This window comes from Mchenga conophoros, linkage group LG8 (assembly GCF_057382185.1).
Source record: "Mchenga conophoros isolate Kocher_MC1m ecotype Shallow Benthic linkage group LG8, M_conophoros_male_GT1.1, whole genome shotgun sequence".
Lineage (NCBI taxonomy): Eukaryota > Metazoa > Chordata > Actinopteri > Cichliformes > Cichlidae > Mchenga > Mchenga conophoros.
In genome coordinates, this window is record NC_140533.1 from 11,751,472 (window position 1) to 11,776,621 (window position 25,150).

The 25,150-nt window shown below is 41.1% G+C and overlaps 1 protein-coding gene across 4 annotated transcripts in view; it reads right to left on the reverse strand.

The window, feature by feature from the left end:
* Positions 1–234: 234 nt before the first annotated feature.
* mpp2b (MAGUK p55 scaffold protein 2b) overlaps positions 235–25,150 on the reverse strand; it is a 45,561-nt gene continuing 20,645 nt past the window's right edge. For 3 of the 4 annotated variants that reach the window (XM_085284099.1, XM_085284100.1, XM_085284098.1), the window contains exons 3-13: positions 17,327–17,427; positions 8,241–8,393; positions 7,854–8,009; positions 6,950–7,177; positions 3,964–4,095; positions 3,778–3,880; positions 2,688–2,756; positions 2,420–2,581; positions 2,078–2,280; positions 1,638–1,766; positions 235–491 (exon numbers count right to left, since the gene is read on the reverse strand). In XM_085284099.1, the coding sequence (XP_085140225.1) occupies positions 315–491; positions 1,638–1,766; positions 2,078–2,280; positions 2,420–2,581; positions 2,688–2,756; positions 3,778–3,880; positions 3,964–4,095; positions 6,950–7,177; positions 7,854–8,009; positions 8,241–8,393; positions 17,327–17,427 (1,613 nt within the window). In that variant the 3' untranslated portion in view covers positions 235–314. The remainder of the gene's footprint in view (positions 492–1,637; positions 1,767–2,077; positions 2,281–2,419; positions 2,582–2,687; positions 2,757–3,777; positions 3,881–3,963; positions 4,096–6,949; positions 7,178–7,853; positions 8,010–8,240; positions 8,394–17,326; positions 17,428–25,150) is intronic. The other variant, XM_085284101.1, reaches the window with a different exon arrangement.

Here is a 25,150-nt window from a genome sequence, read left to right on the forward strand (position 1 = left end):
TATTGCACTGAACCTCATAATTACCTCTAAGTCCTTCTTTACAAACATCAATAGAGCTTTATTCCAGTTCTGACAAATAAAGTACAACTTGACCTTAGGCTCAACAGAGGAACACTAACTTTGTACAAAAAACAATGCTCTACATGAGGCTGGTCTTCTGCAGTGTATCCGCTTCTTCACCACACGCCTCTGCCACCAATAGCTGCATGTGGAAACAACCCACCCCACCCCCCCTCTGGAGCTACCAGTGATGTATCGTCCCTCAACCTTTGGCCTGTGACCTTGGCACCTTGCTGGCGAGCTCTCGGTGACTCTCAGAAAACCCAGCTGACAGGCACCCACTGGTGCTCTGTCGACAGTTTCTCCAGCGCAAGCCGTAGACTTCGGAACGCCGCCTCCAGGCCGTCGTTTATGATGCAAAGGTCAAAGTAATGTCCATAGGCTCTCTTGATGCGCTCACTCTCATCCACCGTCCTCTTTAGTTCTGAGTCCTGAAAGGAGTGTGTCAGGGAGAAGTGCTTTAAGGACAGAATTGTAAACACTGTTAAAGCTACTGACACCAAGGGAGTGGACATAATGTTAAGAAACCAGAGAACTTTCACGACCCACAGCGAGCAAATCCAATATATATTTTTCAAACTGCAAAAATCCATGCAACAACAAGTCATGGTCATAAAGTTTTTACAACTCTACCTGATTCAAGTCAATTTGATCGGTTTCTCCTTAAAGGTCACCTCTTTGGGCTGCTTCCAGCGAGGTTTCTATTTCTAAAGTGCTCTCTGGAAATCATGCTACGACCTTTTCCCCATTTTGGTGTGTGATGCAGGTGTGTCCAAACAGCTACTTTTCAACTAAAATTTTATTTTGTCAGAGCAGACAGTCACAAGAGTCTCAATCTGGTGAGTAGAGTGGGCAATGACCAATGATTGTGAAGAAAACTCCTGCTGTGTGAACAGTGTGAACCACAGTTTCTGCTGCATGTCCTGCTTCAGATACTTCCTCTGCACTGATGACCTGACCCTGGAGGACAAATGTGCTCGCACAAAATGACAAGTGTCCTTGGTGTGTTTCTCCTGACCTCAGGCAACCTGCCTTCAGGCTCGGACACTCAATCGAAGACTGAGGTTTGAGATATGATCTCTGTTAACATGAAGGATTCATTTGATACAGAGTGTGATGTTTGCTTTCTGAACAAATTATAGGTCCAAAGTGAAATTGCAGCACACACAGTTCAAATGTTTAGAACCTGTCAGGACTTCAGGTGAGCAATTTAAATATACCAGCGGCAGTGGAAGCGAGTGCACCAAAGGAGCACATAAAGAAAGCATTAAAGTCAGTTTAAATAAGAAATAACTTAACTAAATAAATAATAACATGTGTTTTGGGGTGGAAATGTGCAAAGACTTTTGCTACAAGTTTAAATATATATTTCTACATTGCGCAAAAAATTACCGGAACACATCAAATGTTTTGGTTCAGATGTTGTCAGATCTTGAATGCTCCACCAGAGTAACTGATATGAGCTGTTTCCAGCAACACAGGGGTCGCATCAAACCATAGAGCCAACAGCTACATCTCATTTGTTACTGTGGGCCTCTAATGATCTTGGTAGAGAACGAATGAAAGCACAGACTTACTGTTAACTGTTTTGTGACAACTCCTGACTCAATTGCCGACCTATTCATAGCTTTGAGGACCTCAAAGTCTGGGGCTTCGATGAACACAACGTAGGGCAGGAATTCAGATGTCCGCAGGACTTTAATAGCCTTAAGAGAAAAGCAGAAACAGTACAGATGTTTTACAATCACTGCATCCCTTTGCCGCAAATGAGCAAAAACACTCAAACAAATCCAATAGAAAAGCTAAGAATCCCATTAAAAAAACACCTGCAGCGTCTTTCTCTGACTTAGTTAATAAGATGTGTAAAAATAATTATCTGAGTGGATGCAGATCATTAAGAGATCCTCTTGGATAAACATTGATGAAAAGACTGAAAGCAATTCAGCAGCCACAAGCTGTTCTATCCTGGAGAAATTAAAGTGTAACCAAATAAAGAAGGTAAAGCTGTTTCCTCTACCTGTGGGTTAACATCCAGGATGCAGATCTTTCCTGTTTCTATCACATCGTGTATGGAGCTGATCTTTGTGCCATACAGGTTCCCGTCATACTCGCCGTGCTCCAGGAAACGCCCGTTTTTGATGTCACATTCCATTTCGCTGCGGCTCATAAAGGAGTACATCTGGCCATCTCTCTCATCCACCTTTGGTTTTCTAGAGGTGACTGGGTCATTGCAATAAACAGAAACATCTTGGGGGTTTTTTAAACTGATCTGCACTAAAGGTTCAACTTCAGCTACAACAAAAACCTGCTTGTGCTTTTACTGGTGAGTATGGCGTCGTGTGATGATAGCTTTACTCACAGGGGATTGTGGTGCCATAGCGTTGGGGATCTGACACCAGCAGTTTGTTCTTCAGGCTACGACGGCCGACACCCTGAGCTCCGATCAGAACCAGAGTCTTCCTCCTGAAGGGCGGGACTTTGGCAACCTCCTCGTAGATCCGCAACTCATGACGATCAAATTCTGATCAGGAAGTAATAATAAGTCAAACTGAGACAAGAAAAAATAAAATAAAATAAAAAAATCACAAGGTAGTGGATCATTTTGCCCAAAGCTCATATAAAGTTACCTGCATTCTTGGTGGTCAAATACATCATCTTTTTCTTCTTCTTACCCACCACTCCTGCACAAAGAGGACCTGAGACAGAGCAGAGAGAAAAGCAACATCAAACCTTCAACCACTTAACAAAATACTTCTGAAAACACTCCAAGAGCTGATGAAAATGTAAAGCATGGGAGGGTTTTACAGAGACCACTAGATGGCACTGTGCGCCAATACTAATTAGTTGCATACAACCAATCTGCTGCCAGGGACACCTGTGACTGCACGATCTGCTGACCGTCTGTGCGGCAGATTATTTGGCATAGGAGAGAGTATCTTCTAGAAGGAAAGTAATACTTGGAATCACGAGTACTCATATACTCAGTACTATCCTGATGACAAATTTACCTTGTCAAAGTAGGGCAAAAAATAATTGTGACTTTGTTCTGAACAGCTATAGTTCTAATTATTAAATATTGTGTCCCAACTATATAGATCAGTGGATAAACATTATTGTATCAATTTCCAAATGTTTCATTCTCTCTCTGCTGGTATATGTGGAAAACATGCTGATAGACAGCTGTGTCCTTCCTGAGCTCCAAGGGCAGTACAGTTGGACTGTCATCTTCCTCTCCTCTACAAGTGAAGGGTATGCAGCTGGCTATGACTCACCACCTGTTTTGTTGCAACTGAGCAGAGCAGAGCAGTCAAATCTAAAGAAACACGGCCTCTTTTCACGCCACGTCTCATGAGAGGAGAGATCATTATTGATCAGATTTTACGGACCGTTGTCTTATCACCGCTCCTCAATCAAGCCTTCTTGTCGAGGAGGGGTAGCGCTTGAATGTCAGACCCTGCAGCTTAATAACCAACAGATTGGATCAGGCCACCTGAGTCACTCCGATGCTCATTACCAGATCAGCGCTCTCTGACTGAGGAGCAGACTGAAGAGGTGAGAGGAGGATGAGCGAACAGCGCCAGATGAAGCACTTGTATGATATGGAGAGGAACAGATGTTGGCTTTGTTGCCGGGGTGTTTGTGCAGTGAGGAGCCTGTATCGAATCTGCATAATGAGAAGCGCTTCTCTGCTCTGCTGCATACCGCTAATAGGTGTACCTGTAGTAGCGAGCTCCAGATCTCTCTTCACAAAAGCCTTCCTCTTCTCCTCAAGTAGCTGGCTTGGAATTAGACCTGCGCTGCCACCTTCTATATGACAGGCCTACGAAGGGGAAACGCACATGAAGCGGCTAACAAATTGAAACATCTTATGTGACTAAAATACGCACATGTGGCTGTACTAACCTGCCACCAGTTGAGGTCCTCCTGGTTAAAGATCTGCAGAATGTCCCCACTGTTGAAGCTAAGCCCCGCCTCCTTACATGGAATCAGGTTATCATGAGACGGGTCGTAATCAAAGTGACACTTCACAAAGGCCTGAATGAATAATTACATTAGAGAGAGGGAACATGTCAGTCAAACCTTTTACACCGAATATAGAATCGTGATGCTTCCTGTGTGTACACGTGATCGGCTTAGATGGTCTGGATGACCGACTGTCCATCAATATGAAACAGCCCTAGCCCATGTAAAGCCTTCCCTATCTCCCAGCTCGCTCTTCCGACAGCTTTAGCCTGCAGGATTCAGCTCATAAACCAAACCATCTATCCCAACCCCCACTGATAGGACAAGGAGTCGATGGACTGAGACAAAAAAAAAAAAAAAAAAAAAAAAAAACATGGAGAAAAAGAGGGAGAGAGAAATAAAGAGAGAGCCAAAATCTGTAGCCATGGCAACCATCCCCTCCTCCCCCCTCTGCGCTTGACGTCGTCTCTTTTCTGAACTGATGCATGAACATAAAATGGGCTTTGCCATCCTGTACCGTACTGCCTTTGCGTGCGTGCGTCCTTCCCTCTGTAAGGACACGACAGACAGACGGACAAACGCATATTCTCCTTTAGCCAAAGCGAGCTGTCAGTTGAGTTTAGTCGCCAGCGTTACAACCAAGCTCCAGGCCTGGACAGCTGGATTACACTGAGACTTCTGGGTACAACTCTAATCGTAGCATCGACACCACATACGTTGTGCGTCCACCTACACAGCTCTTAACTGTGCGAGCACAACCAATCATTCTTTAATGTCTCCTGCGCACAGATTTCTCTTAAGTATTTAAGTAGGGCAGCTTTCATAGAAAAAAGGAAAACTAAACCCTCAACAAAGCGAAGGCTTTTAGACCATAATGTATGCCGGAGATATGTATTCTTACAAAGAAATCTGCATCTTTTGAAATCCATGAAGAGCTATACCTGAGGATAGACTCTTCTGAGGTGCTGAATGGAAAGGAGGTGATTTCTCTTATACATGAAGGCCCTCTTTCAGCAATTTTGCCAGACTGAACGCTGTCTTTTGGTGCAGGGTGCTATCATCCTAATGTGTGAAATACTTCTGTTCTGTAAGGTTCTGCTACCATCGTAAAGATACGCACAAGGTGTCTTTTGAAGTCAGTGCCTTGACACATTAGAGTGTATAAGGGAGGGATGGTGATTTGTTGGCCGTAGTCTTTTCAAGGAGTTTGTTTTGTTTTGTTTTTACTCCCTGCTGTTTTGTTTACTTTCATGTTCAGCTGCTGGTCTGGTTTTTACACCAAAACTAATGAGGTTAGGTTTAGAAACAGATCGTGGTTCTGGAATAAAACACACCCCTGGAATTAAACTTACCTAATGAGTTTAATTCACAGACAGTATAAAAGACAGGCACTGGTTTCTGAAGTCATAGAGTTGAGTGTTTCAGACATCACCATGTTGGTTTATGCTATCTGTGGTTTAAACGTGATACTATTGGTCCTTTACAAATGTGCATGTGTGAAGATGAGAGTGAGAAACCCGTCTTAGTGTGACAGTAACCTGATGCACGCACTGAGGCCAAAGCATCGCTTGTATTTGATTAATTAAATCCCGGAATTAAGAAATAGACAGAAATAGACATTTTTTTCACACAAATCTAGTCAGAAACAGGTGTCTTAAAATTTTGTCCTCATGATATATCTTTTTCCTCAGGAGGAAAATTAAACCAAAGATATTAAAGTTTATTCTGTCATGCATGTCTGAACCAATAAATTAGGAGATCGTAAGCTTTGTAAAATCACAGCTTTCTTCACACTAAAGGACTATAAAAATACATTTCTAGTAGGTGGTGAACACAAAAACAGTTTAACTGCAAACTATCTTTATAGTATAATCTCATATATAAGCTGGATTTTTTTTCACCTATACAAATACAGGCCGTTTACCATTTACTATTCTTTTCTTATAAACGATGTTCTTGTATATGTTGGTTAGACATAAAGAATTTATTTAATCCAGCTTCTCAAGATTCACTGCATTTTTCCTCTTCGCAGAGGCCAATCAGTAGCAGTGTTGTGTACACTGCATCCTCTCATCCTTGCATCCTATTGGCAAAAATTTACCAGGCAAGATAACCTTTCAATTTCCCCTCAATACTAAACTCGGTGAGCGGGTTTCAGTTTGATCAGAGTCTGATTCTTAGAAAGCTAATGCTCATCAGCTAACATAACCAGAGGAGAGCACTGACATCAACTAATAACTAAGCACTACACCAAGCAATTTCCTGCAAACATTTGATAGTCAATCAACTGTGGCATCTGAAATAATGAAAAAAAAGGCAAACATATGAAGGGGATCCTCTGCGTTATAAGCTGCCTGTGAGATCTTTCTCTAGCTTGCTCATGACGATTTCAATTACAGATCCATTATGCATGGGTGCAGGAAAACTGCTCTGCATTTGGATAAGTGACAAAGCTGTAATGCACATATTAAAGCTAAATAGCCAGTGTTATCTAAAAAGTCCCATTATGGTATTACATAATGATTCCTGGCACAGCGTGCAAGGTTATAGATAGCAGGGTGGATGCCAGGGAGGACATTAAGTGGTGCTTACTGATGAAAATGACTGTATACTTTTAAATCAATTGAATCTTTTTATGCAATATTTATTCCACAATGTATTCTACTTTAACAAAAACAGAAGCTTAAATGTGGAAGATCAAAGCATTTCGAGCACAGAAAGTTCCATTAAAGTGTCCTTTTTATATTTATTTCCAGCTCCAGTTTGTGCCATTTAGGTATTTTGGGGATCTTTCATGTGTGATCAAAGAGCAACAGCTATGATGCAGCAGAGTTTGCAGAACAAGTTTTAACTGCACAGATTTAACTTGATTTGAAGCAAAGCTTGAATCGGGTTTGCTTTGTAAACACTCCTAAAAATGACCGACCTGTCTAGGTGTGTGCGGCTCCTGGTAGCTGGGCAGGATCTTCAGTACAACGCTGCCGCTTGCGTCCTTCAGCATTTCCTGGAGGACTTTGGGGTCGTTGCCGACCTCTTTGCCGTTCACCTCCTTGATGATGTCGCCAACATGAAGCAGACCTTGCTGGTCAATCATGCCACCGTGGAGGATCCTGGCAATCACCAGCTCGCCGCTCTCTACTCGAAAAGTCACTCCCTGTGCACATGTACAGAGTCTCAGTGTAATAATTATTTTTCATGCGGGCTAACTAGAGAAGGAGACCCAGGGGGACAGCCTGGCAATGTCCTCCACTGTAAAGTGGTTTAAGAGACGAGTGGGGGTGAGTGTTTAATTTAATTGTGAGGGATGAAGCCAATGGTAAAATCACTTGAGCTGAAATTAGGAAGCCAACAGATGCAAACATATCTACTGTTATATTAGAAAGACATTTAGGCTTAAAGAGATATATTTCAGGCTTCTTGCTTTAACATTGAATCACTATTATTGCACCTTATTTTTCTTTTTTATCTTAAACTAATGTCTCGTCACCTCTGACCCGTGATTGGTTGATCCGAGAAAGATGGCAGAGAGTTTGTGTGCAGAAAGTGAGACAATAGGGCATCTGGCAAAGTTATCATCAAATTATCCGTATGTGCCTGCTCACCGTGGACATAAATCACACTAATTTAGCGCTACAATGCCGCATAAATCTGACTTTTGTCTCTTTTTAACAATGGTAGAGAAAAATCTCATTATACTGAGTGCATATGCTCCACCCAAAGCATAAATCCTCCACTTCTCTGGGGTGTTTTATCTGCTTACAGTTTATAGTCAGGCTCAATCCAGCCTTAATGATTACACTTTGCAGGTTTTCTTTACTGAGCAGACTTACCAGGTGCTCACCAGACACCTTACGGATGCCGACCATCCTGACTGCGTCTGGAGGAACCGGCTGGTTGTTGAGGGCTGCGTCCATGAATGAACAGGGGCTCGGTGGTGGAGTCTCATAGTTTTTGGATGCCACAGAATCATGAGTCTCCAGGAGGGACTGTGAACATACCGACAGGTGATGTAATCACACATGAAGACGTAATACACATTACATAAACTGCAAAAAATTATCTCGTCTTGCTCTCATCAGTGAGGCTCTGCCATCAGAGCAACAAAGTACTGCAGCTCCAGTAAGGGAAATCATGTTTCACGAAGCTTAAAAAGCTAGACAAGTGCTGGTTTATTCAAATTAAAATTTGATGTGAGGGATGTGTCGTGTTTTCCAGACCTGGAAGTGGGGTTCCTTCAGGATGCGAACAAGTTCATCAGCTGCCTGGCTTCTGTTCGCGAGCGGGCTCAGCTCTTTGAGGATGTCCTGGACCAGCTCCACATTGTTCTCACGCACAGCTTCAAGCTTGGGTTCCTCAAATCGCTCATGAGCCTAGGATTCGATTAATATAAGACAGATGTTACTCCAGGCTATCCTTCCAATCTCAGTCCATTACCTGTCTCTCCTATTACGTGTTGTGTGTATTTTCCACTGATGGAGCAAAACTACACAATCTCCTACTTTATTTTATTTTTAATGAGTGCAGCAAAGTAGCTTGTCAAGTTACAACAAATTTAGCAAAGCAGAAGTAGCAAAGAGCACAATAGCAAACAAAACAAAACCAAGTAACCTCAATCCAAGCTCCTGCAGAGACAAGCGCACAGCCTGTGTTCATAAATGGTGACTTGATGATACAAAAATAAAAATAAATAACTACAGGCACCAAGTTGAGCAGAAACATGTACCCTGCAGGTTTTTCAAGGTATGATGTGAGACATCAATATTTCAGGGAGCATTCATTTTTCACTTTCCGCTCCCCTGCTGCTAAAGATAGACGTACACAAGGTCTCCACACCTCTGGCTCTGAGTGAGCAAACTTATCATGTGACTCTTGACTCTAGGTTAAACCTCTCTATGGTACACTGTGCTATGCTCTGCAAACCATTCAGTTGCTACAGAACTTAATTACATGCAGACTGTTTTTCAAAAACCAAATGCAAATGCAATCATTTACAGTGACACAATTGGCAACTGCACACTAACCGGTGCTGTGCTTGTAGATTCATATTGTTAGGCAATCCCACAGAGTATTTGTGTGGTGGGACTGACTACTACCCTGGCAGCTAAAATGTTTGTTTGCTGAGGATGAGATGAAGGATCCATGCCGGGGGACAAGAAACTTACACGTAAACGCACAAACAGATCCACAGATATTCAGTCAAACACATAAATCTGTGTACTTAACTACACGGTACTACACACAGAGGGATACAAGGTTTTATCTTCAGGCATTCGAGCAAGCACGCAGCTCTTTTCTAACCTTAAGGAACAACATAGTATGAGCAGAGAGTAGAAGTAGGAATAACTGGTATACACACAATGCGATTGACACAAAAAAAACAGATCTGTGTAAGCGAAGAAAAACATCTACTCTGAAAACTGCAGTAATAACACATTTATTCTCTGGTGATGAGTGGCATTCCTTTTAGAAGTAATTTCAGCACAGTTAAAAAGCAATCTCTTAGATTATAGTATTACCTAATGATAAGAGTACGCAAGAAAACTTCCACATAAAATAAAATTAATTTTAAAGAAAACATTGCCATGACCTTACCTATGTGTTACAGTGTCCATCCTACCATTCATCTACTTCTGGAAATCCTGACTTAACCTGCAGAGCGAGCTGTCATTGGCAGCACCTCTTCAATCACATGCCCAGCACGCAGGACTATTAATTCCCCTCAGAGTGACAACTCAAGCTGACCTAAAAGCTATTCGCTGCAGTTTCAGAGATGCAGCAACAGCAGCAACATTTTATCCCTCTGGCATAAAATGATGCAAATACTGCCACATGAAAACTCTCTGCCACCTCACTAACTGACCTTAACAAGCCTGCTAACGCAACCATATCCACGAGCTCAGCAGAATGCCTAGAAGTCATGGACGGAAGTAACAAGTAAGAAGAAAATGCAGTGGCATGGTTACAGTAACAGACTGCTTATTTTAAAAAGTAACTAAATAACAACTAAGTAACTTAATAACTTAAAGTTCCTACTTCACCTCGTCTATCACATTCACAAACTTGGGTGTCAACGCCGCCTGCCCACCCAGCCAGTGGCCAACAATACCCTGCCAGCCTTTTATAGCTGAGGGGTATAAAAAGTAATCTGAGGAAAAGAGTTTCTCCTTTTTCTTTTTCTTCAACTGCAAGTGAGTTAGCATCGCTTTATTTGACCTTCATACATTTAATAAGCACCACCATAGTAGGTCAGGACTCTTATGACTCTAAGTCAAATATTTCTAAATTGGCCATCTGTGTTAATCCTCGAGGATGGATGGATGGATGGATAATCCGTTTAGAGCAAGCCCATGTTAAAATAAAAATATTCATATTTGGCTGAAGTGTACCGAGACTCTGATAAGTATCCACATTTTCTCCCACCCCTAGTAACCAGTAGTACAACTCTTTATCTAGGCTTTTCAGCAATCAAGGCTAATGAGCACTGGTGCTCTAAAGACAACCAGTTAACAAAGCTGGCGCAGCAGTGTTACAATTATATTAGTCTGTAAAAATTCACTCTCTCATTTTTGCCATTTTACAAGCTGCATGAGACAATTTCCTTGCCTTTGCCTAAGATATCAGCTGTAATTCAACAGGACCTCTATGTCAGCTATAGAAATAAACATAAACTGAATGCCAGGTTTGTGAGACATGAGGACCTTATTTTAAAATAATCCCATGCTATAGCACTGTTTGGTCCATTTACATTAATCTGTTGTTAGGTGGTTGCCAGGCAATGTGATTGCACCATATTAAATCACATATATCATTCAAATATAAAAAAACTTTATAAGGTGTTACAGGTGCAAAGATCCTAAAAATTGGTCAATTTAGCCTGTTAGTGGTTGGTTGCTGGGCAACACCATGATGCCTTAATATCTAATATAGATTAGAGCCTTCAGGGTCCCAATATATATCACTGTGTGCCAAGTTGATGGTGCAGGAGGTCATGGATAACCACAGAGCCAGAGATTTGCTGTATTATAGAAAGATACTTTGCAGAAGCCATTGTGAGTAGTACCAAGGTTCATTATTTCAGAGCCACGTGGCATTGTTTTACCAAGACGCCGCAGTCTCATTAATAGTCTGAACAGGCGGCATGTGACGGCTTAGAAATTAGATTAAATAGCACGAGGTACAAAGCTGAAAGTGTCAAAGCAAGCGTCGGCTCATTTAGTCGCCCTAACTACTTTAATAGTTCCGACTACTCTGTTAGATAGAGAGCCAGGTGCTGAGTCAGTACCACAAAACTGATAATAATGAAGCGCTGCAACTGAATATTCGAGCTTCAGCTCCTCTTATCAATATCTGCTAAATGTCCTGTAATCATGATTCTGATTCTTTATAGAACTGTGGGTTGTGCTGATTGCATTGTTCTGTGCAATTAGCATAACTGCAGCCACCGTGCCATAAGCGTGCACACATGAACACTCGCTCTATCGTCCCCGTCTCTCTGTTAGCATTTTCTCGGTCTCTCAGCACATCAAGCAAAAGCTCGTTAAGTGTTTATAGATCCACCACGAGTCAAAGGGAATCCACCGTCCAGGAAATCCTTCTTAAATCCTTCACCAAGACTCACAGCTTGCATCAGATGAATCTTTTATGAGGATGCTCATCAATACACTGGGACTGTATGTCTCTAAGACACTCGGCACAAATAGCAGGGTCATGCTCTTGCCACGCACTCACACACACAAACATGCCTCAAAGCATACCAAAAACGAAGCAACAGAAAGGGACACAGAGAGAGAAAGGATGCAAGGAGCATCTCCCTGGACAGAGAAACAACTTCAACTTTACTCTTAGCAGCACAAATATAAGGAAAAATTAACTCTCTGTCTATACTTTAAATTACACATACTTTTTTCTTGCATGTCTTTGCAGTGCACAACGGGAAGCTTTTTCCTTATCCTCCTGTTGCTTGGGGAAAAAAGTCCAGGTTTTTAAAAAGGGATGAGAAAAATTCTGCTCTTGGCAAGAAGTGGGAGGGGAAGACGTAGTGAGATGAAACTGCGAAAAAAAAACTGTCTGGCACCACTCAGCTCTTCCACTCAGCTCCATTCACTTCAAAAAGCTATACCCTGTACCTCCATTTGAATAAGAATGACCTAGGGCTGGTTTTGCATGAGGACAGCTAAGAAATTGCATCTCTCATCATGTGCATGGAGAGTACTACTTTGTAGTTTTTGAGAAATCAGCTCGGTTATTCAGCCATGCAGCCCATGTGCAAGTATACATCGTGATGATTGAAGAAATGCAAGGATCCACACTAAGGCATCGTAGAGAAACAGCTGACTGTCACTAAAATCAGGCCTATGGAAAAATATCCAGTTACTGAATTGTTGATGGCACCTGCTCTATTATTGATACAGTAAATATTTTACCAGTCTAGACAAAAAAAAAAAAAAAAAAAAAGACTGCCAGTCATGTCTGAATTTTCTTGGACAAAAGGATGATGTTGTAGGCACGACTACACTGATTTTCTCTCTCTTTAATCCAAACGCAATCTGTATAAACTGAACATGTTTATTTTCACTGATGACAAAAAAAGAAGAGTGCATGTAGAGTAAATCAAAGATGTTTCAGTGGCATGGCAGCCTTTTTCATCCTTGTTTCTTCTTTGCTGTAATACTTTAGTAGCGAGTATCACAAGGTGTAAGGTTCTCCTTTTACATTTTAGATTTTGGAAGTCTCATTAAAAACTGATGAACGCTGAACGCTAAGTCTAGCAGATTGTTTAGTAGAGCAGCAGCTCAAACCAAGGCTGGATACAACCAATTCCACAGTCATATTTTTGTCACATTTCGCAGTGAAAGAAGAAGGCATCAAAACATTCTGTGTGTGAAAACCACACAGGCATTATAATGTACAGAGAGCTTGTCAAGCCTATGCAAAATGTGCAAGTGAGTCATTTTCAATGCAGTAAATATAAAGAGAGTTATAAGGAACATGTCTCATCTCTTATGAGCACAGCTTTTTGAATAAATAAATACATTTTAAATCTATGTCTAATCTAATCTACTTCATGTTTTTAGTGATCATTAGAGTTGCTACTGCCATCTGCACTGAATAAATCAAGAATACGTGGGCTGTTCCCTTCATGTGTGTTGTTTAAATGACTGACAGGTTTGAAAGAATAGGAATGCTAATACTTCTAAAAAAAAAAGAAATATATGTTTATCTGTTATTTTTTGTTATGTGTAGAGACACATTTAACCTTTTTGTGTATTTTTGCATATTTTCTGGAATCCATTCAACCTGCTGCAACAATGAAACGCCTAGAAACAAGCTCCACCTGTGCCAACAGCAGTGACATAAGCCAGAGGTGTGCGTTAGCTGGGTTTAAGTTTGCACAGCATCAACAAAATTGGTTCCTGCCCCTGCTGAGCATGCTCAGCTGGCTCTCCCAATCTCTATTAATGGGAGTGTTTATGAGGCAAACAAACTTTAATGGCCAGTATCTTGTTCTCATTTGTCTCCAGTAAGGGGGGCAAATTCCTCAAAATATTAATGTTTATTCTAGCTTTCTGAATTAAACTTCAAGCACTTCAAACCACTGAGAGAAGTTGTAAACCCCAAATTTAAAAAAAAACAAACATGCTAATAATACTGCTAAGCAATAAAGAGAGGCTATGTGTGCTTCGTAAAGAGGTAAAATTTAAACAAGTAGGCAGGTACAAAGTTTTTTTTTCTAGTCTTCTTGCAATCCGGTTGTTCAGTGATGACGCGACGAATCCTACTTCCGGGTCTAAAGTAGTCTGCGTTTAATATGGCTTTTGTGTTGTTAACATGTTTAATGTTATGTATTTTCTTCTATTTGATCTCAAAAAGCTCCTAAAACAGTCAGTGATCACTGTTGACCTCCCTCGGCTTTTATTACCGCTAATCATTTATTTAAGCTCAGTTTTTAAAACCTTAGGGTGTAACTACAGCCCAGCCCATGCAGCAGTATATGAATGACTAACCTCGTATTGTGGATGGATTATCTCAGTTGTTCTCCTGGCTGAAGTTTGGTCCTTTTACAGCATCCTGCCATGCGATTACATTTGTTCCTGACCACCAAGAACACTCACGGTAACTTTTATCGAGTTAGCTTGTTTATATTATGCTAACGTAGCTGTGTCGCTAGCGGTCACGCAGCACATCATTATATACCAGCTAGCCCAACTTCAGTAACCCTACAAACGTTACTGCTGTTTAGTTTTCTGTCTTCATTTATGCTGGAAGTGATAACAGAGCTGTACGTTTTAATTTGTTTCCAAAACCCCGCAGTCAGGACATGCTATATTGTATTTAGATAGAAGCTAGCGAGCTAACTTCCTGCTAACTTCTAACTCCGTTAAATGTCATAAATTCCGTTTTCATGGATGCCTGGATGTTAAACTCAATTGTTACACCTGGTAGAGCAGAACGCTGATCATTTTATTAAAGATGAAAGACTTTAGACAGTTTTTCAACTCTCAGTAATGCCACAGTGATCGTTTGATATATGGACCTGCAGCGGAGTTTAGACCCAGACACGGCTAGTGACGTCAGACTGAACAACCGGATAGGAATTCTAAAACTCCCATGAAAAGTCAAATTAAAACATGCTAGTAAATCCATCCGTCCCTTCTCTTCCGTTTATTGTTATTAAAGTTGCGAGGGAGGAGCTCGAGCCTATCCTAGCTACCAGATTGCGAGAAGCAGGGTACACCCTGGACAGGCGTCAGGCTGACGCCTGTCCATGGGGCTAGCACAATAATAAATCAATTTGAAATAATATTCAGAATAGAATTGTGGGTGGTTATTAAAGCTTAGCTTTTAATGTAGTCCACAAAAGTTTCCAGTTTTTCTGAGATTAATCAGAAAAGCCATGCACAGTGAATCTTAATTTCTTAAGTTTTAGATGCTTACCTGGCTCGTCTAATTCAGAAGAATCAATCTCTGTGCTAATAAACTGACAAACTCTGTTATTTTAAGCTTAGTTAAAATAACAGAGTTTGGATCTGGTTGAATAGTCATTTCAAAAATGTACTGACGATATTTTAAAGACTTAACTCCAATACCCAGGTAGCTTAGTAACCAAAAAAAAAAAAGAACATGGCAAAAATGACTTTTAATGTAACAGTGTTAAAGCTTTTCATAGGATGTGAAAATTTAAGAGAAAACACAAAGACTTGGCAGCAACTCTGTGCATTGAGGCATGTAGAAACTGCTGAAGTTCAACCTGAGCATCAAAATGGGAAAGAAAGCTGATTTTAAGTGACTCGAAATGTGGCGTGGTTGCTGTTGCCAGAGAGGTCAGAAAGTGCTGATCTACTGGGATTTTCCCAACATTCCCAGCCATCTCTGGGGTTCACAGAGAATGGTCTAAAAGAGAGGAAGCGAGCGGCAGTTCTCTGGGCGTAAATGCTTTGTTGATGCCAGAAGTCAGAGAAGAATGGCTTTTAAGAACATGACAATGAGTTCAATGTATACCACAGTCGCCAGATCTCAGTTCAACATAGCACATTTGGGATGTGATGGAATGGGAAATTCACATCATGGACGTACCCCCAACAGATATGCAGCAACTATGTGCAGCTATCATGTGAATATCATGTGACCAAAATCTCTCAGGAATGTTTCCAGCACCTTGTTGAATCTGTTCTACAAAGAATTAAGATATGTTTAAAGGCAGGCTAATGACTATACAGAAATAAACTTCTAACACAGAAGTTTTAACATTTTATTCTGTGTTACTGAACTCAAAATTATAAATATGCATCCTTACAATATTGGTGATTTTTCTCTAAAACAAACTTGCATCTAACTTAAAATACGTCCCCAATGTTACCACATCACACAGACATACACACTGTGACACGAATGACCCACACGTACACACTGTTAGTTACTCGTTGTGTTATATATGCAACTTTTCAAGATTGCTCTGTACAATTTTTCACCCAACTTGTTACTGGCACAGCGGTCCCAGGTTGCAACTGAATTAGCACGACTGATCACCAAAATATGTCCCAGCTGCTCTGTCAGTCTTCTGGCACTTCCCACTGAAGCCACTGTTCCACCACTTCCCGACTGAGGCCGGGGAGCCATCCGGCCGAGCCGACTAACCCCCACCCCCAAGTGGTACCCCAAATACTGTACCTACATACATCCAACTGCGCACTTCGGGTTGGCAATGAGCCCCTGCCTCAGACACTCCAGGACCCCAGCCATCCACTGCACATGCTCCACCCAGGTGTAACTATGGATGATGGATCATTCAGGTAGGCCGCAGCATATGCAGCGTGTGGATGCAGCACCCGGCCCATAAGTCACTGGAAAGTGTCTGGGACTCGAAAAAAAAGAAAATTGGAAGTGTGGCAAAATGGTACAAACTTTACGGATTGGAACATGCTGTCTTTTCCTTGGACTCTGGAGACAAGGGAATCTGCCAGTAGGCCTTGGTTAAATCCAGTGTCTGAAAAAGGGAGCAGTGCCTAACCAGTCCAGGAGCTCGTCGACCCAGGGCATGGAATAAGTGTCAAACCGTGACACTTGATTCCTCTGTGGTAGTCAACACAGAACCCTATAGACTATGGGGCTACACCATCCTCATCCTCATGAATGAACTTACGAATCATGAATTTTAAAGTCTTATTCAGCCAATCCACCAGCCCGTCAGTCTGAAGGTGGTAGACGCCAGTCCGAACTGATTTAATGCCCAGTAATTCATACAGTTCTTTTACTTTCGAGACATGAACGATGTGCCATGGTCAGTCAGTATCTTTTCGGGATGCTGACTCGAGAGATGACCTGAAACAGCACCTGTGCCACACTGTTTGCATAAATGGTCTGCAGCAGCACTGCTTTGGGATATCACGTTGCATAATCCACCAGAACTAATACAAAGTGATATCCACCAGTGAAATGCCCCGATGAGGTCCAATGCGGTCATATGGGACCTCCATTAATGGTAATGGGCACAATGGTAATGGTAGTGGAAAACCACTTCCCAGCAGCTTTTAGGCACCAACTGGATGTGTTCATCTTCCGTGCAAGTGTCACGGCTCACTCGATAAAGCCTATCTGTGATCAACACAAAATGCAGGTAGGTCAGTGCTGCGTCAGGGAGCGCCACTTGGCCATTAATTCTTATCACCTGTTCTGAGCTAAGAGTTTCATCACAAATCCACTGCCTCACAACTCCTCTGCAGCAGAGCCGCAGAACACATCCACGCCACACACACACACATTTCACACACTTATTTATGTATTTATTTATTGAAGTCATTCTCACCACTGGGCTCTCCATGATGCCTTTGAGGAAGATGAGGTCCAGGTCATTGGCAGTTGTGGAACTTGTGCTGTCACTCAGTGTGTCCAGGGCCTGATGCATGGCTATACAAACATCAAAAAAAGGAAAAAGAGAGAAAACACACAAAAAAAAGAAAACAGAGTTTATCTCACTCTACTACTGTGCTACCTTCCACTGCTACCCATGGGAAACAGACTGAACAGCTCACCTCAAAGACAAAGGGAGCACATATACAGTAGCTCATACTTCATTTGCGAGTGAAAGAAGTCTGGAGGGAAAGTGAGCAGAAGGGAGGAGGGGAGGAGGGAAAGGAGGAGCAGCCTCACATCCTTTCCCAAGCAATTTCACCTCTGTCAGTCACTCTGCTCTTAAGTCTGTCACAAGTGGCAGTATCTTTCTCCCACAACTCCCGACTTCCTCCTTCCCTCTCTCCTACACATAAGTTCGCACACGCACACACACATTCACACACTAACTCGCTCCAGCTATACAACAACACAGCTGCTGAAGTTGCTCAGCGAATAAACATTTTTTTCCATCAGAACACTGTTTTACAACTTGGATAAGAATAGATTTTAATAAGCCATAACTCAGCGGTCTCGTTTTGAAATGAACTTTCTGGCTCGTGGAGAAGCTTCAGTGAGAAACATGAATGCATGAATGCTCCTCTCTCTCTGTGATGTAAACTCAGACTGCTAAACCCTAACCAATCAATCAGCAGCCGCAATGAGACATCAACAATTCGATGGCGGTCAGAGAAGGTTCAGTCTATCCTTAAAGCATTGCTTTCGACTTACACTCTGACTCCTACTGGGAAGCATTAATCACAGCAGACATGGCTGCCAGAAGAGTGGGTATTTTCGCTAACAGGGAACAGAAATGGTCTAAGTTGGTAAACAGACACTAAGGCCTTTGTGTCAACCCAACACCGGTTCTTAATGTTCGAGATACTGGCAGAGCAGTGTCCCTGCACATATCCAGCATGGCTGACTTCAAAGCTCTCACCACCTCAAAGGCTCATATTAAGATGTGACTGATCAAATAACAGGGCGGCTATTTCCTTTTGTGTTAAAAGTCTGTGTCCCAGTTTCCTGGAAAAGGTAGAAGACTGAGCGTGTTCTTACTCTGTTGAATTAAAAAACCAGAGCCCAACTAATACAGCATTTTTAAGACTGGTTATTTAAAAATTCAACTTATCAGTCACTATGTTTTTCTTCCAGACACATTTAACAGATCCCTAACATTTGTTATGTATGTGCTTACTAGGAGAATAGGACAATGCAACTTAAAAGAAATCTTGTTTTATTGTCACAATAAGTTGCGGATGATCTGCTAGCACCAGCTGGCAGTTGTGTTTATGGCATTTCAAATGCCTGTCATTAACAGGGAAGTTGCAGAGTGCCCTCTAGTGGACAAACAATGCCACATCAACAGTAATTACACGATTGAAGGGTGTTTCTTCACGTTTTTAATTTTTGTTTACTGGCTGTTATGAACGCAGATACTGATATATCTCCCATAGTTAACATCAGCTGATATAATAGCTCCACCAATCGAATGATCAGGCTAAAAATAAACAAACAAGTAAAATAATGAGAGAGCTAATACAGCTATCTAAAACGAGAGCTCATAAATTCTAAAGTAAATCGAATTTTGTTGTTAACAACAGCAGCAACAATGCAATTAATTGGCATAAAACGCATCGATTTATTCTTGTATAACTAACAGCCATACTTTTGTTAAATATATAATTTTACAATATATGCCACACCATATAACAGAACTCTGCAGACATTAACACCACATTAAATCTGTCCTAAAATAAAATTGATTTTTGATTTGATTTTCCACCTTCTGAGCTGTGAGAGCAAAAAGAGCTACAACACAAACACGTGTAATAAAAAATAAACCAACATAAAACAGTAAATACATTTATCAGTGAGCCAGGAAATATCACATAATAGAAAACTTCACATTTTTGTTGCCCCCCTGAAAGCCTGATAACAATGCATGCAGCTGCTCCATTAACATTACACAATAACAAGAGTCTTAAATAATTTTATTAACTTACTTAATGCTATTTAATTTTATTTTTAATGCTTCAATGCTTGGTTCTGGCTTCACTGCACACTTTTTATTGATCATTAACCATAAAAATTTAGGTGTCCTAGTTTCATTTTAGTGAAGTGAAGCTCAGCATGTTCGCTAATTCATTCAACTTAGTTCCATATTTTTCCAAATAAAACTGGCAAATGGCTTAACGGTGACAGATTTGAGATATTTAGAGAGTAGCCACAAACCTATTTTTGGTCTACTTCTGTTAAGTATTATTAAATGCACACTTGAAATACTAACAAACACATTGAGAGCAAGCTGTTCTTGTCTCTGCCTATAGCGAGAAATAAAAGGTAGAAAGGAAGAAAAGAAGACAACGGAAGACCACCTCAAAGATTACACAGTCCATCCGTCCTCTTGCCCAACAATTTCACAAGTAAATTAAATTAATAATTTCACAAGTCTTCCGCAGTGGAGTCTTTTTTCTCTTCCCTTTTTCCCTCTAACACCAGCTCTGCTCCAGCAGGAGAGTTGCCAAGTTTGCGTCTGGCAGAGAATATCACACCAGCAGGCCTGGTTTACAGGTCCTGCATAATTCTCTTTAATCATTGCAACTGTACGCAATTGTTGCTGTCACATCGGCCCTTTCCCCAATCTTAGTTCATCTCTGCTGCGCCCAGACACGTGTGAGGATTTTTATTTCTTTTAGTCACATGTTTCACTTCCATCTTTTTTATCATCTTTTCTAGCTCTCATCCAACTTGTCACTGGCTGTTTTAATACACTTACACATCAGCCACTCTAACCATCCTGATAAAACAGACAGCTGCTTTACCAAAGCGTGTCAAAGATTTTACACAAAGTCACAAAAATATCACAAACTGGAAATGGTTTTGACTCACATTTAGGCACAAAGGAACCATCAGAAAGTGTGAAAAGGGCCCACGTTTAATAATCACACTGCGGAGTATTACTGGAATACATCTATTATTCAGAGAAATTATTAAAAATCCAACTTGTCCTCTTTGGGTATCGTTGCCTTTCTTCTATGTCCAAGTTTATGCACATAATTCATGATGTATAACAAGCACTATAATGTAATAAGCACTGCTTCCCCTATTTTTCATGGTGTGCATCAAAGCAAATATCACAGAGACGTGTCCACAGAGATAAATTTCACCCACCCAGAAGAATCAGCCACCCACGTGGTGAAATCCATATTTTTTTAAATCACAGTGGCTTTTATGTTGTTTTTTCCTCTTTTCATTTTGTGTTCCTTTGTGTTTTATGTGATTTTCTTCACAGGTCTTCAAAAATCTCTCAGTGCTCCTCTTATATACAGAACACATGTTCAAAGTACGGCAATTTTTCTTGAATGAACTGCAAAATCTGCTTCTAGTTACAAATGTTTGACCCTAGTTTTTTTCTTTCCCCCCTTCCTACAAGTGACATTAACAGTGTTCGCATAATAAATTATAGTGCTATAACAATGTAGTGTAGTAGTGTTGTCACTGTAGTCACTGGGTAACAGCTTGATTGGTCTTTCCTCTGGTGCACGACCCAACAGGTCTTCTGAAGCAACACGAGATCCAGCAGATCTATCACAATAAAGTCCTTGTTAATAAATGTTCACTGTAATGCTAAATGACCACAGGGCCTGGTAGGAGTTTGTTTTGTGTTAACAGTGTAGTGCTGTACTATTAACAGGGAAATGGGAGCACATCAATATGAGAAGTTGTACATATTAGGCTCAAACAGAAGGAATTATAAATTAAAGTCTTTAATAAAAGCCCCCTTCAAATAAAGGCCTTGATACTTTCTGCAGGTGAGGTAAATAAAAGCTCCAGCTACTTCTGTGGAAGAACCAAAAAAACCCACATAAATTAGACACTCAATCCGTCAACGAGTCCAAATTGCATTCACAACAGGCCTGACAGTCGTTTAGTCTGTACTCAGCTTAAGATAAAGTATTCATTGGCTTCTTTTTATACTGCAAGCTTCTCTTTCAAACAACTTCCTGTTTAGCATTCAGGTGGAATGTTTCATCTTGTACACCACCACTGTCACAGCAGTCCTGCCTTGCAAAAACCTGCCATAGAGCTGCAGCGTATTACTGAATGCATCTCTCTTCTGCTCACGACTCATTTCAGATTGAAGTTGCGTGTCGACATTTGTGTATTAATATGCTATGTGCCTTTTTTTTTTTTGTCCGTTCTGGGGGCCTTTACAGGTGAGAACTCAGGCGAAAGTTATTTTTCGCTTCGCTGAATCCAAATTGCCTCTACCACACACTGGAACTTGATACCATTACGGAGCTTTCATTTAGCAGGTGAGGGCTTAAAAGCACAAAGGGGGACTCAGGTGTGCCAACAGACTTAACCAGCTACAAGCACATTATGCCCTCTACTCAATCTACTCTTCCAGGGAAAAAAAGCTTCACGCTTGAGCAGATTTTCTCTTTGGAGCATTTCACTATTTTACATTTGCTGGATTTATGGATAAACTCCTGAAGAAGCAGAATATTATGAGAAAACCTGAACATTTTAAGGAAGTTAAAATGGAGTGATGGCTGATTTTTAATATAGGTTTAGATGAAAACCCAATCTACAGTAGTTAGCAGCCAAAAAATTGAAAATTATAACATGCTGTGGTGGCTCCCTGCAACCGCCTCTCAACAAAGATTGCCAAGATACCGCTTGCCTGCCTCTGCTACAGCAGGGGACGTGTAATTAAAGGAAACTAAATTAAAGGTGCTTTTGTCTGTTAAAGCCTCATCCGAGCGCCTGCTCACCTCCAAGGAGAGTTACAATTAAACCCAATGTCACGGACGCAGCCAAACAATCTGGGCTGTTATTGTTTGCGTTTGGAGCACAGCAGGGTGCAAGGACCTCTCAGTGAAGGTTATTCTGTTGCTATGGAGCAGCAGGGAGAGGGTACACAGAGGGACTGCGGGAGGGTGGAAAAAAAAAAAAGGAAGGAAAATTTGTGGGAGATGCAGATGTGTTGTTGTTTCACTATGTGGAATCCTCACGGGGTATTACAGTACTCACAGAGGAGTACAGTGTGCAGCTGACTCTTTACTCCCAGTTGTTTCTAGCTGTAAAAACAGTCTGGTCTGCTTAATACGCCTGAGATACACAATGTGTTTTAGAATGCAGAGCCAGATGAATAAAAGTCAGTTAAAGGAGCTCTTTTGGCAACAGGTAATGAGCAAGCAAGTAGGTTATTTTTTTCTAGCAAATAGTAGATGTGATATTTAAGGCATCATCAGCAACTAATAATAATAATAATGGATTGCATCTATATAGCACTTTTCTGGAGACTCAAAACGCTTCCACATTCACACACTGGTGTGAGGCAAACCACAGTTGTAGCCACAGCTGCCCTGGGCTGCCATATCGTGCCATCAGCCCTTCAGGCCAACACCAGTAGGCGGTAGGGTGAAGTGTCTTGCTCAAGGACACAACGACGAGGACAGACAAAGCTGGGGTTCAAACCAGCAACCTTACAAGATACATAAGGATAAGGTTACAAGATGAGCTTCCCAACCCCCTGAACCACGGTCGCCCTAACCCTAGTCCTGTGTCTTTTTATAAGACTGATCACCTCTTAGACCCCTGACAGCCAAGAAAAGAAAACAAGCAACAATATTTTTAATAGAATAGAGTTAAGGGTAATGACTAAGACCTCACAGGGTTAATTCTACTTCAAAATATGGGCTTTTTTAATTTCAAATGTGGATTGAAATTCAGTATAGCTTTTAAAAGGACACTTAAAGTCCGTATTGGCAAATGCCTGGCAGTGACAAATCAGGGCACTTGCACTGGATGAGGTAAATGTTTAGGTTCTCAGTTTGCACAGCCAGTAACAACACCGGCTTTGTCCCGTGAAACACAGACAGATTCCTGAAGAAGCTCATTGATATTCTCATTGTCTCCTGGAAGAGCTGCTAGAAGTCGCTGCAAGTTGCTGGAAGTCACCTTTATAAAAAAGAAAATACTATTTGGCCTTGAAAGACATTATTAAATACTTTTATGTTGCTTTTAGATTTGATTCAGTTCCCAGCTCTCCAGCTAAATATAATTAACTATCAATCCCTCAGGTAGCAAAAGATAAATGTTTAAGACACTGGTGGAGAATGATATTGGATTGGAATATATTCCATGCGGTGTGTACGTGCTAGAACTGATGAATCGTTAAGGCCGAAGCATTCTATGAATTTATCCCAGTGCAATGGGATTCATGAATATTTCCAACATGACACAGTGTTGCAGCTTGAAGCCCTCTGAGTGCAATCAGTCTGATGAGATTCCTTCAGGAACAACAACACAGAGCGTACAAACTACAACTAAAGCAAACAGAATGAGCACACAGTTGGGGCACGCGCACTCAACTCTGAATTATTAAGTCAACATCCTCCTCGTGGAGTCTCACTGAAAAAGAAAACTGGTTCGTAATGAGGAGGTGTAATAATGTCGTCTGGAGCACGTGTGTGCACAACAATTGTGTAATTTACTTGCATGGTCAATCAGCATGGGTGCGTTTGTTTGTGTGCTACTTGTAGAGACTTGCCTGTAAATAATTAGATCTCCTCGTTAAAAACATAATAATAACTCCACTACATTAATGTGGCTGCACACATAATACACAGTTCTAAGTTTTGGACTTAAACATCACAATGTGAAATGAAGGTAGTGGGAAAATAATCAGCACCCACAGGTGTTGTCACTTCCTGCTGATAAGGCCTCTGCTCAGGATGAGATTAAGTGAAGCAGCTGAATTACATGAAGGAATTACATGAAGCATTAAATGTTTTATATAAATAATGCTGCAGGGACCGTGTGCCTGTGTGTGGGTTTTTGTGTGTTTTAACAAGTGTCAGAAATTCCAACTTGTGATTCTGACTCTGGTTTTTGCATGACAGAGTGGTTTAAAACAGGATGCAAACGCAGCACGCGTATGGTTAATATCTACTTTCCCCAGATTAAAAGAGCAGTGAGTCAGATCCAGTGCGTGCATGCCCACAAAACCTGGTCATGGAGTAGAGATTAAGTGATGCACAACAACAAAAAGGAGTGCCCTACAGAAACATAACTGTATAAAAATATAAGTGGATTGTTTCATCAATCTCAAATAAGTAGTTTTTTGTAAACTTCCCCATTCTGGTCACTTTTGGCAAAAACCTTTAACATCAGCTATCCCATCTCTACATCAGCTTCCTGTTTTTTCAGTGCCACTGTCTCCAAACCATACATCATAGCAGGTCTCACTACCAATTCGTAAACCTTACACACTGTCTGTTGCTTTGGATGGTTGCCCTCAACTATTTAAACTCATCCACCTTTATTACCTCTACTCCTTGCATCTTCAGCTTGCCATCAGCCTCATTCTCATTAACACACATGTATTCTGTCTTGCTTCAACTGACTTCTACTCCTCTTTTCTCCCATACGCCCTTCTACCTGTTTTCTACTTCCACTACAGATCACAGTGTTGTCTGCAACCATCACTGGGACTCCTGCCTAACCTCATTGCTAAAAAATCTTAACTGTAATAGCTCCAATGAAAAAAAGCAGAAATGTCAGGGGTTATTTTACAGAGATATTTCACTAAATGATGTTCATTTTTTCAAGGCAATTGCTATGTTATGCATTGTTATCAGCTTGATAATGGCTGTATATTATCCTTGCTTGACTTTAAAAAAATTGTAAGTGATCTAACAGCTATAACAGTGTAGGTAAAAGTCCTATA